Genomic DNA, 13,655 nt, shown 5'->3' with positions numbered 1-13,655 from the left:
ATCTAGGGACCACTTCCAATCGGACGTTGACTGTCTCTTGGCAAAGTTCGACCGTAACGGAGCTTGAAAGGCAGCTTTGCCGCAATACCGGAGTGTGATGAGGTGAAGCATATTAAAAATCTAGGGACCACTTTAAATCGGACGTTGACTGTGTCTTGGCAAAGTTCGACCGTAACGGAGCTTGAAAGGCAGTTTTGCCGCAATACGAGAGTGTAATGAGGTGAAGCATATTAAAATCTTAAGGGGTCACTTTCGATCGGACGTTAACTGTATTTGTTTTTGGGAAGTTCGAATAGTAAAATTCCAGTGCGAATCGAATCGAATCGAATAGCAAGCACTATTAGAAAAATATTCGAAATTTCGAATATTCGCACACCCCTAGTAAATAGTCAATTTAGTGAAGCCAAACATGAGTGAATAGTCAAGCTTGCAAGCCAAAAAATATTCAATCCTAAGCCTTTGAAATGTCACTCTGGCCCTTTAAATATTAATGCATTGTATCTTTTTAATAATTTATATTCACACTATAGTTAACACAGTAGACACTTGCCCATTGTTTACACAGCTATACACAAAATGCACAGTCTCAACACCACTCAGCATTATTTGGCTGGTGTTAGAGAGTCCTCCACCAGGCCCAACCAGAAATTTTGGCTCTATACTGGAAGTTGCAAAGCATCATGCAGAGAACATTCTCCCCCAGAAGTTTTTATAAAGCATTTAGTAATATTGTTAACAGGGAGACAAATGAAATGTTGCACAGCAATGGTCTGAACTACCCTTTCTGTTGCAGAAGCTCTCTCCCATTGCTGTAATCAGTCTCCACAAGCACTAAAGTAGCTGTATGGCCTTGTTAGTAAGACATGACGAAACCTTTAGGCAAACAACCAGGGGAGGACTGAGCTTTGCAGTGAGCTTGTTTTTTATGCAATCTAGTGGGAGGTCCCTTGATGAAGACATCAGTGGTGCCTAGTGTAAATATATCCATCTCGTCAAAAAATGAAATACTGTCACAGAAGTCACTCATAACATTTTTCCTCTATAGCGCTGATTTGGATTAGAAAAGTTGGCTGACAAAGACTTACCCTTTTCTTGAATTGCCTATTTTTCTTGAAATCCTCTAAGATTTTTTTCACTTGGCAGTCGCACTCCTTTTGTAAGAGCTCCACCACGGTGTGAAGTCTGCCATGACCTTTCAGGGCCGAAAGAACACAAAAAAGTAGGGATGGGCGAATAGCAAATTTGAGGTTCGAAGCGAATCCGAAGCGAATAGTGATTTGGTCGAATAATTTCGAATCAAATAGTTCGAATAGTATATAGCGCATATTATTATGAAAAATTAGCATTTTTGTCATGACCCTTGCACTATATTTTTAAGAATGGGAACTAGGCATGAGCGAATGTCACTTTTTTGGTTTGAAATGAAGTGGAAGCAACCTTGAATAGTATCAGGATTTGAATTGCAGTAGGGTGCAAGTTAGAAGTGGTACAATATGTTACAATTTAAAAATTACTATACTTAACGCATATAAGCCCATATACAGTGCAGTCCACTTATAACGATATCAAGAAAAACGAAAAATATGATTGTTATAACCGGTGATCGCTATATCTGGACTGCCGTTAAAAAAAAAAAAAGAAAAACCGCGGAACGTACCTTTGTAGCTCCGATCCCGAATTTACCACTTGCACTAAAGAATAGATGCTCTAGAAAGCAGGATGTCAAAAACAAAGCTTTATTTTAAGCTCCAACGAGAGTGCCAAGCTTTAGGCGCACCTAAATAGTCTGGTATTTTTGCCTGCTTTCGCGGCAGTCGCAGCTTCACGACTGCGGCGTGCATAGATTCCAGCTGCTGCGCGAACACTTCCGGCAGTCCTTTAGAACGCATGAAGTCAATCAACGAGTCGATCGACGACAGTGCACTTTCCATGGACATGGAGGTTGGGGCCAAAGTGCCACTGCCAGCCTCGTTGTCACTGTCGCTGCTGTCATCGCTCAACGCTGTCGTCTGCCGCGACAACACATCCCCGGCGATCGCCTCGTCTGTGACTTCGCAGGATGATGCAGCACAATCTGCCGTCAAAAACTCGTCCATCGACACAGCACCTGTGTCACAACCAGCGACGTGGGCCCAGAGCTCGGCGGCTTCAGCTGTGTCGGTCGCGCTATCAGCAGGCGGGAAATTTTCGTCCTCGTGCACGAAGCCCACCTTCTTGAAACAGTTGCTGATCGTGGACTGTTTCACCTCGTACCAAGCTCCATACACGAAGCGCACGGCCTTCAGAAGGCTGATCTTCAACTCTGCGTCGGCCGACGTGCCAGGAGCTGAGCGATCAATGACCATTATCAGCCACCCCAGCACGCGCCGCCGATACAAGGCTTCAAAGTTAGCAATGATACCGGCATCCAACGGCTGCAGGCCTGCCGTCGTATTGGGAGGCAGAAACATCAGTTTGATAGATGTTAGCTTGGGGCTGACGACATGTGCGCTACAGGTGTCGAGTAGCAACACCACTTTTCTGCCCTGACCTTCTATTATCCCGTCCACCTCGAGCAGCCATTCCTCAAACAGTTGACGGGTCATCCACGCCTTCCTGTTGCTGCGATAGCGGACCAGGATATGCTGGTTTTTAAAGCATGTCGGTTTCTTTGATCGCCCGATCACGAAGGGCTTGAGGCGGTGGCTCCCATCCATGTTGGCGCACAGCAACACTGTCACCCTCAGCTTGGAATGCTTCCTGCCGGGACATGGGTCACCTTTTAGTGCGTGCGTTTTTGACGGCATCATTAGAAAAAAAAAGAGCGGTCTCGTCGCAGTTGTACACGTCCTTGTCCACATAGCGCTCCAGGACGGCGGGCAGCTTTTCCAGTAGCCACTCCTGTTCTGCCTAGGAATCCAACGACGACGCTTCTCCTACCACGTTTTTGTAAACAATGCTGTGTCAATCTTTAAAACGCTGTATCCAGCCTCCTCCAGGCTCAATATCCGGCCATCCGAGAAGAAAGGCGAAATTTTTAGCCTTTGCAGCAAGTATTGGCCCACTGATGGGCACGTTACGGGCACGAGTGGTCAGAAACCAATTGTACAGCGCCTCTTCGACGTCGGCGTACAGAAGCTCCCAAACCCTTTTCCGCTGGTCGGCGTGGCCGCTTGTTCCGGCCTTGGCAATCGCTGCGCTCCCAGTTTTCAAAATGGTGGATATTGTCGACTGGGCAAGCTCGTACTTCTCTACGAGGGCGCTCACCTTGAAGCCGCGCCGAGAATCCTGCAATATTTGCAGCTTTGTGTCAAGTGACACAGCTTTGCGCTTGACCGGCGCCATCTTCAAGGATGTCCGCTGATTTCGTGAGGGGCTACTTGCTTCTGCTGATTTGGCCGCCGCTCGCATAGAGACTGAGTGAAGGAGAGGACGGGCGGCACCGTCGCGCCAAGTTGCTTTTCGCCTTTTTTTTCTTTTCTTCTCCCTCTCCTTTCGGTGCGATTGTGGGCCATGCGCAAGTGGCGAGGCACGGCAACGTGAAGCGGCTAGCGCCATCTTGTGGCGTGCTGTGCAAGCTCGCGATAGCACTCGGCACGTGGGCTGTGCGGGCGGGTGGCGCACGCAGCGCGGAAATGGCGGCAGATACGAACTCGTGTAGGTAAACGCTTCGCCCCGTCTCGGCATTGTTCGTTTCAGGGGAACTTGGAAACACAAATGTAACGATTATTATACACAGAAAATGCCCCCAAGCCGGCAAATTTTGATTGTTATATCCGATATGCGGCCAATAACATATCGTTATATATGGTTTTTTTCCTCATAGACTTAATGCATAAAATGACACACTTAACTCGACCCATCGTTATAACCGATATATCGTCATATGTGGTATCGTTATAAGTGGACTGCACTGTAACACGCTTTTGAACTTCAAAAAATATGTACACTTAACCTTGAAGTATGGCTTTGCGGCAGTGCAGATTTCTCCTGTAAAGGTGGTTTCACGGTACAGCAAACTGACGCTGCAGTGAAACCACCTTTACAGGGGGTTACGTGCGGTCAAACATACATATATTCGTTCATTTCGAATACTTCGAAATTTCGAACAATATAAATTTGTATCGAAGCGAATTCGAATACTGTAATATTCGTTCAAATATTCGAAACGCCCGAATATTCGCCCATCCCTACAAATAAGTGAATATGTTGCTTTTACAAAGCAAAAAGAGAGTTTAACATATTGAATGAAAGCAAAAGTTCTGATAAGTTATACCTTAAAGGGCCAGTAAACAACCCCACAGCACAAATTTGTGATGAAGAGATGACTGCACAGTTCTACTATGTGAACATGCTGCCACAAGAATTTTGCGAATAAATGCTGTAATAAGGAAGTTAAAGGGTATAGAACAACCCGCTTCGGCTGGTTTTGCTTTCTCGCTCAGCCTCCCTACCCTTCTCTAACGTGAAGAGGGGTAGGTGTAGCCCGTTGTTGTGACTACACCCACTTTGGCAATGTAACACAATGTCAGCAGTTACGTCATCGGCGCCAACCAACGGCCGAACAAGGCTTCCTCCACGTGTCGCTTTTGTTAGAGCAACGCGGTGAGTAAGTCCGGTGTGAGGGGTGTGAGGCACTGGTGAGGTAAACAAATATGTGACACATGCGACAAGTGCACAGCCAAAACCATCATCACAGGGCCAAGGCACCGTTTCATAGTGCAGAGGACCGATCAACAAAATCAGTGCTATGTAAAGTGGCCCATGCGCAATATTACGTCCCACCATGGACAAAGAGGACTAGACAGGCACTGGAGAAAGGGCGTGGGAATTGTTTTTTGAAATGGAGCACATGCGCAGTGTCCGGCAGTGGCAGTAATTGCAAAATGTGATTGCAGCGGCCTTCTGTAAGAATTGGCGAGCTTGTTTGGGAGTTGTAAAAAAAAACCAGGGCCTGTTTACTGGCCCTTCAATAATACACACAGGCAGGGGGAAACATATCTGTAAAAATTTTGGCTCAGAACTAAAGTAGCCAGACTTGTGGTTACTGTTCTCTAAGTAAATTTATGCAAGATTTTCTGAAAGCGATATTTTAAAACAGAAAGTGACTATGTGTGAATATTACCATAGTAAGTCTCCACTAGAGGTTGATGGATCTCGATGGTCCTTGCAATTCCCTCAAACAACAGGGTCACTGTATCAGCATAAATAACATTTGCACGCTTATCTGTGGAACTTGTTGCTTGAGCCTGCTTGAGGTTTTTGTGTGCAGTTTCAGAGATCTGCAAAAGAGCAGAGAATTAAAACTGGTAACACTGTCAAAACTAAGGATAGCAATAAGGGCCCCTGAGAGAGGAGAAAAGGGCTTGCAATCTAAGCATTGCCCTTTCAATGCACAGGCCAGATTACAATAATGAGACAAAAATGATACACTGGACCGGACTAAAGATTGGGAGCAAAACCGAGTAATGCAGGGGCAGAGAGGCCAAGAAATGTCTCACACCAAAAAGAAGCAAGGTGGAAGTCTAAACGTGACCATGTGTATGCTCAGGCTGTCATGTAAATACAGTTGCACATTAAGGCGAAAACCTTATGTATCTCGTTGAGCAGCCCTTGGAGCAAGACATGGCAGGTGAATGAAGTGGTACAAACACCCATGTCCTATGTTACTGTTGACGTCGTGTTGTGATGTCACCATTTGATGTCATAATGACATCACAGATTGCAGAAACTTGTGATGTCATTATGATGTCATCATGACGTCATGTGATGGTATCATCACTTGGTCAAAGGTGGGTCGATCTGAGAGGCAGTGCAACACCCCGTGAGCTGCAGAAGGCGTCAGAGGAGGCGGAGGAACAATGCAATTGACTGAGAATGTCAAGGTAATTTAATGCGTGTCTCTCATGCGACTCGTTATGTGTTGCAAGAAGTGTAACTTTTTGCAACACATAACACGAAGTGTAACCCGATAGTATAACTTAATGCACTACCAAGTGTGCAGCAGGCTTTCGCCTTCAAGTGCTACAGTGTGTAACATGCTGCCGAAGTTTTTCTTTTAGCAAAAACAAGGAGGATTATTTGCCCTTTCTCTTTCACAGACATCAAAAGAAAGTTCAGTACTACAACCACTGCCGGAAGACTGGCCAATGATGGCTTTCATATTCAGTGACATGAGTGATTACTATGACTGAAACATAGTAAAGGAAAACAAAAGCTTCTAAACGTATTTTCAAAGCTACTCAAAGCTTTTAAAGCTAGTATTTTATACATAATTTAACAACACAATAAAAAAGCTAAAAGCAAATATGATTAGTGTTTTGCCACATGTAAATGCATTACCTGTGAACTCAAGTAAAGCGAGAACTTGTGCAGCCCTTCATCGTGTTGGTTGAGAAGAGGAAAAATTTTGAAGAAGCGCTCCACAGAAGCAATGTCTCCTTCATTGACTGCCTCCTTGAACTTCTTCATGACTATATGACGAAGCCTGTTTTTAGCTTCACGAAGTGATGAAAAAGCCTCCTCTAAGCTGCTGCCTAAAATAGCAAAAAACATAGATACAAGGTTATCTTAGAAAAAAAACTACTGTGTTTATGATGTGCACAAGTGGGGCTAAAATAGCAGATTTACTGAATTAAAGAACAGAAGAAAGAGAAGAAAGCATACAGTCAGGTAATCACTCCTAAAATAACTGATTCTATGATATAAACAGGCATCCTGCCACCAATACAGTGTAAATGACAGATTTGTTGTTTTAGGCACTACTTTCCCATTAACAACACACGAACATAGTAGATACGCATATTTAACTTTCAAAAGTATGGATAAGCATTTGTCTACGGACATCAGCCTTTTAATGTGGAATGCAACTAACGGGACAAATGGAGGCGAAAATGTTTGAGGCCCATGTACTTAGATTTAGGTGCATGTTAAAAAACCCCAGGTGGTTGACATTTACGGAGCCCTCCACTACGGCGTCCCTCATAATCATATCGTGGTTTTGGGACGTTAAACCCCAGATATTAAAAAAAAACAAATGAGACAAGTTTCAAAGGAAGACTGCACAATTTGAGCACACACTATGAACTTTCAGTACCCACATAAATACAAGTATCCTGTACTAAACTGCAAAACTATTGCATCTACATGTAATAGATGCTCGTACGCCTACCTTCTTGAATGTCAGCTGTCGATCGTTTCAGAACAGACTCGTCCAGGCTCAAGAATCTGTGAATGTGTGCGGCTGCCTGCAGAACACACGACGAACATTAAAGATAAAAATGAAAACACACGTTGATTGCCTGCGCAGCCTATTTTTACTGAACAGTAAGTACCTGTTCATAGTCCTCATTTTGTAAGGCAGTTTGTACACCATCAGTGCAGAACTTCAGATCCAAGATGTCTTCGACTCTTTGAACGCACTCTGTCACTCGACTCTGTGTGAATAACAACAAATTGAATGAATGATTAAAGCAGGTATACTAAGCAGCATGTGCAAACAGTGAAAAAAGGTTTATCAGCTTTTTTTTTTTTTTTTTTAAACATTGTTGTATTCAATCAAAAGGTCTCTTGTTCAGCACTACATTCAGAGTTAAAGAAGTGTAGACATAAATTTTAGAAGCTAAATTATCTGTAGCATAGGGTTCAGCTGATTATATGGAACACTGTAACAAAGCAGCAGATGGCTAGAACATAATTTACTTCAATTTTAAAGCAAAGAAATGAAAGGCACCTCACTTCCTCAGGCTTATCCAATAGCCATCATGAAAATATCAGTTCTAAGAGGAAAACAGTGTGACATTAAGCATGCTATTGGCTACAATTTTTCTAAACATCTGCACATGCATTTTCAGAAATGAGATTGGGAGACACAAGTACAGATCTTCGAGATAGCCCTAAACATGAGCTAATGTGTGAAATCATGCAGCCAGTGGATGAGCTCGTTGCCATCAACGTTTCCATGGATCACGCGATCTCCATGACATCAGATATTTTTTATTTAAGCCAATGAAAGCCACTGCTGGCACGGATGTTAAAATTGGGAACTGTGTGGTAGAGGTTGTGCAATATTAAATGACTGTCTCCACTGATGTCATTACCATTTGTTAGTAAGTGGTAATTATCAGTAATCCCTAGCAAATTGCCATCTGCTAATTATTACTACTAATCCTGCATATCAGTGAGCATAAGCAATGAGCAATCATGTGAGAATGCTTTACTGCGTTGAATTGCTGGCAAAAGTGCCCTAAAACATCAGTGAAAACATCTAAGCACTTCTCACAATTTGTGAATGTGAAAGCACCAACGTCAAATTGAATGCCTGCGGCAGTAAGCAGCAGCAGCCACCAAGGCCAGCAAGTGCACGAAGCAGCTAAGCCCAGTGGGCATGAGAGAGAGGGGTATATGGGCAGTGCACAATGCCTCCTAGATAGCAGGCCTGTGCACTCTGCTTCATCGCATCATGCTACTTGGACTGAAATTTCCATTGCCAAGCCCGGCACGACAAAAGCAATGTTGTCAAAATTTCGGTCCAACGAGCATGATGTCATAAGGCAGAGAATAGAGGCCTGCTTTCTAGGAGGCGCTGCTTTAACCCACAGAGTAAGACACTCGGCTTCTGAGTGCAAGGTTGTAGGTTTGAAACTTGCTACCGCCAATGTTATTCCTTTCAAATTAATTTTTTTTATACGTTCATTTTCTTTATAGCAATTACCGAGGTGAAGTTCGAATGCAAGCGAGAGATTGCGTGGGCAAGGAATGTGGATAGCACACGCATCTGAGAGCAAGGGTGACGTGGCACAGTGGTGATGCCCTCTTCCCACACACAGCACCTAGCGCGCCAGCAAGTAACCCCTTTCCCCAGTTCTGCTCTGTCAAGGTGCGCACGATATGGTGTCACAGCCAACGGGAATTTGTGTGCTGTTTTGCAGACTTTTTTGCTTAATGAATAATTTGATGCTTTCGCATCAACACATGCAAAAACTATTACATTACCTTTGCTAGGTCTAGCTGCCGAACTTTGCTGCTGATGTTCTCGGCAAGTGTGGAAGTAAATGATATCATGTTTGCAAGTTGCTCTGCATCCCCAAAAACAAGCTGAAATGTTGGCCTGCAAAGAATTATGAATATATTAACTGAAATAGCATTTTATTTCAAAACATGAGCACTCCAACACCTCTCCACATATGTAATAGGCCAGATGGCAAAAGCTACTTCATTTTAAATCCTTAAGTGGGTGCACTGCTAAGATAGAGTGAGTAAGCACGACTTGACATGGATGTAGAAAGAAAACAGACAAGGACTAGTCAACAACTAGATTGAATTGAATATATGCATAAACTATAGTAATGCTACACTGCGCAGTTACAACATGCACTGCTATGCTTATAGAGAGCTTTTGTAAAAGCAAGAAACAATCCGCAGCTAATGCTGCCATAGTATCACGCAAGTTATCAAGACAATGCTAACAATGTTACTAACGCAGAGAGGTTCAAGATGAGAGTTTATTTTAATGGAATGTTAGGAAGTGGTTCTTGATGCCACAGTTGAAAGTGTCAGTTATCCACTCTGGATACAATCTTTGTAAACAAGCCCTGTTTACTGTCGGGAGGTCCCAACAGTTACTATTATGGGGCATCTGATTTTATGCACCTGTTTTTCAATATCCTACCAACCCTATATCTACAAGTAAATGACTAGATTCAAGTATTTACTTTTGTTTATACCACTAAGATCTGGCGGGAATTTTTGTATACAGACGTAAGACTTTAAGAGAAACACTATACAGCATGTTTCAAAGGGGGCGTGGCACATGACACTTTGCGCCGGCCAAATGACACTTAGCAACATAGTTACCAAACACGCATTAACCTGTGAGCTTTAACCTGCGAGCTTTGTAATCGAAGAGCACAGTTTCAACTGAATATATGACTAAACTACTGTAACGCTACTGCGCGCTTACAAGATTTGATGAATTTTGGTGATCTTCGATTCCAACTCAGTTCTTTGGGAGACCAAATCATCCAAAGTTTTGGTAGCTTGTTCCTGCGGCAGAAAATGATGCAAGAAAAAAAAAAGAACATTTCATTCACCCGATCAATCATCTTGCAAAATTTAGACAAGTACTCAACTTCATCGCAACTCAGTAAACTGACGGTTAGAAGGCAAACCAATATTAAGCAATGCAACCACAGCACAAGAAGTTATGAAGGTCCGTGCGTGAACTCTGTGTTAACTGTTTAGCCCATGCGTCTTTGTATCGTCAAATGTAACGATGTAGCAACAAGCCGAAAGCAAATGACAGGTGGTGACATAGCAAGGAGTAGCAAGGAGCCAGCTGACACACATGCTGCAAAGACGGAAGGTTTCGCACGCAGTGATGACAACGGAAGAAACTGAGCTGCATGACCATAAATCAAATAATAAGCCTGAATAAATAACAAAAGGACCTAAAAGTAATCTAGTTCACATTCGTTGATCGGCTTACGCCTGCAAGTTCCTCCGTACACACCAAAGTACAGCTGCGGCATTCTTTGCACCTAACCAAGTACATGCAGATTAAAGCGCCCGCGAAAAATACGGGTCTCACCTCTTCTAAGCAGAGCTGTTTGTACAAATCTTCGGCTTCTTCAACGGAAGATACATTGTAAATACGATCATCGTTCATTTCTAATCCGTGTACAGAAATCGCCATAGCGACACGTGACACGCTTCGGCTCAATGTTGCTGAAGCCTGGCCTAAGAAACCACCAACAAAAACCTGCCAAGGACATTTTATATCTATTATGTTCTAAAAAACGTTAAAAATTTACCATTTAAATAAAATAAACCTATTTTTAATCTTAAAACATTATTGTACCTACTTTATTTTTGTTCATCCAATTCCTTTTGTTTCATTCAGTTTCGTTTTCAAACATACTGGGCTATCTCTCACTTCATGCAGGCAATGACTGTTGTGGTGGCGGGCAGAGGTTACGACTACAGTGTAATAGAAGCTAGTTACGACGTATGGTGCCGCATTTGACCGACTGAAGCACAGTCGATCAGAGCAACGTCTATTTGTACAGAAGAACATGGGCATCTCTGAGGCCATGCAAAACTCACCAACACCAAGAATTCTGTCGCAACATTGTCAACTTGGAGAGAAACAAAAATATGACATTTGCATGCTACTTGCAGGTGTGGTTAACTACCGTGAACCAAGGGCGCATCCAGAATTTTTTTTGGAATGGGAGGGGGGGGGGAGAGGGGGGTCCAACCATACTTCTTGTACGTTCGTGCGTGCGTTTGCACGGAAAGGTTTGACCCCCCAACCACCCCATTGGCTACACCAGGGCCGTAAACATATCACGAAGCGAATGAGGAGCCGCTCCTACAAACATTTGTCGATCACTTCGAACCCCATTGGTGTTTACTATTTGTTTACGCGTTCCTGCTCTTCTCTCCGCTCCTATTTCCATCTTTCCGCATCACGCTCCCCTTAGTGTAGGGTAACAAACCGGGTGTTATAATTCTGGTTGACCTCCCTGTCATTCCATCTTTTTTTTTTTACGTCCCTCTCTTGAGGGAGCCAGCCCTCTCACTGCTATCCCTGGCGCGAATCTATCCGAGTCGCTATGAATCATCTATATGTGGCTCATTGGCGTTGATTTATTTGCAGATGGCAAATACCCATGAAGTGAATGGAAACATAAGCAGGTTTCTACTTATTTCTTGAAAAATATCAATAACACTCTCAATTAAGAGAGAAGTGAAGCAAGCTTCTCCGGTTTGAAAAGAAGATGCCTTATTCACTAATTTTCCGAGTACTGAATAAAAATTTGGCGAGATAAAAAAAAAGAAGAAAGGAGATAGGGGGGTTGGGGCATCAAAAAGTGCATTAACTGAGGAAAGATGGGGAGAATCTCTGTGTCCACACACACACACACACACACACACACACACACATATATATATACATATATATATATATATATATATATATATAGTGGATAACGAGAACTTCCTCTGGCTACCGTAATAAAAATTGTGAAAGACTTCGTATTACAATATAGGAGACAAGTATTTATTTTACCCTGACAGTTTCGGCTGGAGGACCAGCCTTCTTCAAAGGATGTAAGTTTGAAGAAGGCTGGTCCTCCAGCCGAAACTGTCAGGGTAAAATAAATATTTGTTTCCTATATTGTAGTACGAAGTCTTTCACAATATATATATATATATATATATATATATATCGGTCTGTGTGTGTGTGTGAATTGTGGTCGATTAATTGAATGTCGCATATAGCTCGAATAGTATGTAGCACACGTTCTAAAGAAAAATGCGCATTTTTGTCATAATACAACTAACCTGCACAATACTTTAAAAAATTAGAACTAACTAAACTAGGCTTGTGCAAATGCCCCCCTTTTTTTTTGTTTGAATTGAAATGGAAGCGACTTTGAATAGCAGTAGGATTTTAGGGTGCAAGTTATAAGCGCTAAAATACGTTGCGTTTAAGTTTGCTATACTTATTTACGTACATAGTCAACCCTACCTCACACCGAAGTTTGCTTTGGCGAATTTTTAAATATTTCAAAGAAAAAATTCTGACAGATTCCATGCACTGAGGAAATCGATATCGTACGAAGCAGTCGGCGAGTAGCTGCCTATGCCGCATCCTTTTACAGCGGAGCTGTTATACTTTTCGTTATGCCGTTACGCGTTCGCATGAGCTATCATCATCATGAATGGCCTCTACCTTTCTAGCGCGTGCAACGCAATAACTCGGCCGGCGCCCGCTCTCTTCGTCATCTTCTGCTTCGCCCACCGAGCTGTGTGCGCGGTGCCTTCTCCCGCTACGCCAATTTCTCCGGCGTGGGATGCAATAACTCGGATGGGCGAGAGAACGAATACAAAGAAAGAGAAAAAGAAAAATTCTTGTAGAAAAATGTTTTTGCCGAGGTGGCATTTGAAACAGCGTACCCACGATCCGAAGGCAAGCATCGTAACCACTCGGCTATCCAGGCACGCTAGAAGAGCAAAACATGGCCTTGTATAGTATAGTATACAAGTGGTTGGAAAGGGAAGTGAGGGTGAGGAGAGATGTGAGGATGAGAAGGAGGGTAGAGAGCAAAGCATAGCATCGAAAGAGAGAAATAGAGAGAAAGAAAGGGAAAATAAGAAAGAGAAGGAAGAAAGAGCGAGAAGGAGAGAAATATATATATATATATATATATATATATATAGAAAGAAGAAATAGAAATAGACATACGCACCCAATACACACTCGCTGAACGGACGCTGGAAAGCCAACTGGCAACCCTAAGTCAGGCCCGCCGAGCCGCTATAGCCAGTGGAGCCTTGGAAAGAAGGGCCCCACCCGCAATGAACGACTTTTTTTCCTCTCAATAAATGTTGCCTCTCTCTCTACGTCTTTATGCTTGAGCAATGCACTGCAAGTGTCGACAATGGAGAATCAGATACTCTTAGACGTTTCTTGTTTTTTTTAAACTGCGGTGCGTGGAGTGACCCCCTGCGTTTCCTGCCACACGGGGTCGTCTGATGCAAGGTGCGCTCGGTGTTCTTTGTTTTTTTTTCTTCCACATTACGAGTGGGTACAGAAAAGGGCCACTTTGTCGTGCGCGTCTCAATGGCAGTTATCAAACTGAAAGAAAATTAGGAGCGTTGCGTGATAG

At 43.2% G+C, this 13,655-nt stretch overlaps 1 protein-coding gene and 1 pseudogene across 1 annotated transcript in view; both read right to left on the bottom strand.

The window, feature by feature from the left end:
* The window catches only part of LOC119378579 (conserved oligomeric Golgi complex subunit 4), a 36,468-nt gene extending 25,786 nt beyond the window's left edge, over positions 1–10,682 (bottom strand). The window contains exons 1-8 of the mRNA XM_037647666.2: positions 10,568–10,682; positions 9,941–10,023; positions 8,974–9,088; positions 7,314–7,415; positions 7,151–7,226; positions 6,322–6,515; positions 5,105–5,261; positions 1,086–1,192 (exon numbers count right to left, since the gene is read on the bottom strand). Coding sequence (XP_037503594.1) covers positions 1,086–1,192; positions 5,105–5,261; positions 6,322–6,515; positions 7,151–7,226; positions 7,314–7,415; positions 8,974–9,088; positions 9,941–10,023; positions 10,568–10,672 — 939 coding nt within the window. The 5' untranslated portion in view covers positions 10,673–10,682. The remainder of the gene's footprint in view (positions 1–1,085; positions 1,193–5,104; positions 5,262–6,321; positions 6,516–7,150; positions 7,227–7,313; positions 7,416–8,973; positions 9,089–9,940; positions 10,024–10,567) is intronic.
* LOC119378591 (tigger transposable element-derived protein 6-like) lies at positions 1,272–3,324 on the bottom strand (annotated as a pseudogene).
* Positions 10,683–13,655: the final 2,973 nt, after the last annotated feature.

The sequence above is a fragment of the Rhipicephalus sanguineus genome, chromosome 1, assembly GCF_013339695.2.
Source record: "Rhipicephalus sanguineus isolate Rsan-2018 chromosome 1, BIME_Rsan_1.4, whole genome shotgun sequence".
Lineage (NCBI taxonomy): Eukaryota > Metazoa > Arthropoda > Arachnida > Ixodida > Ixodidae > Rhipicephalus > Rhipicephalus sanguineus.
Note: the sequence above shows the minus strand (reverse complement) of the source record. Positions and strands in the feature narration are given on the sequence as shown.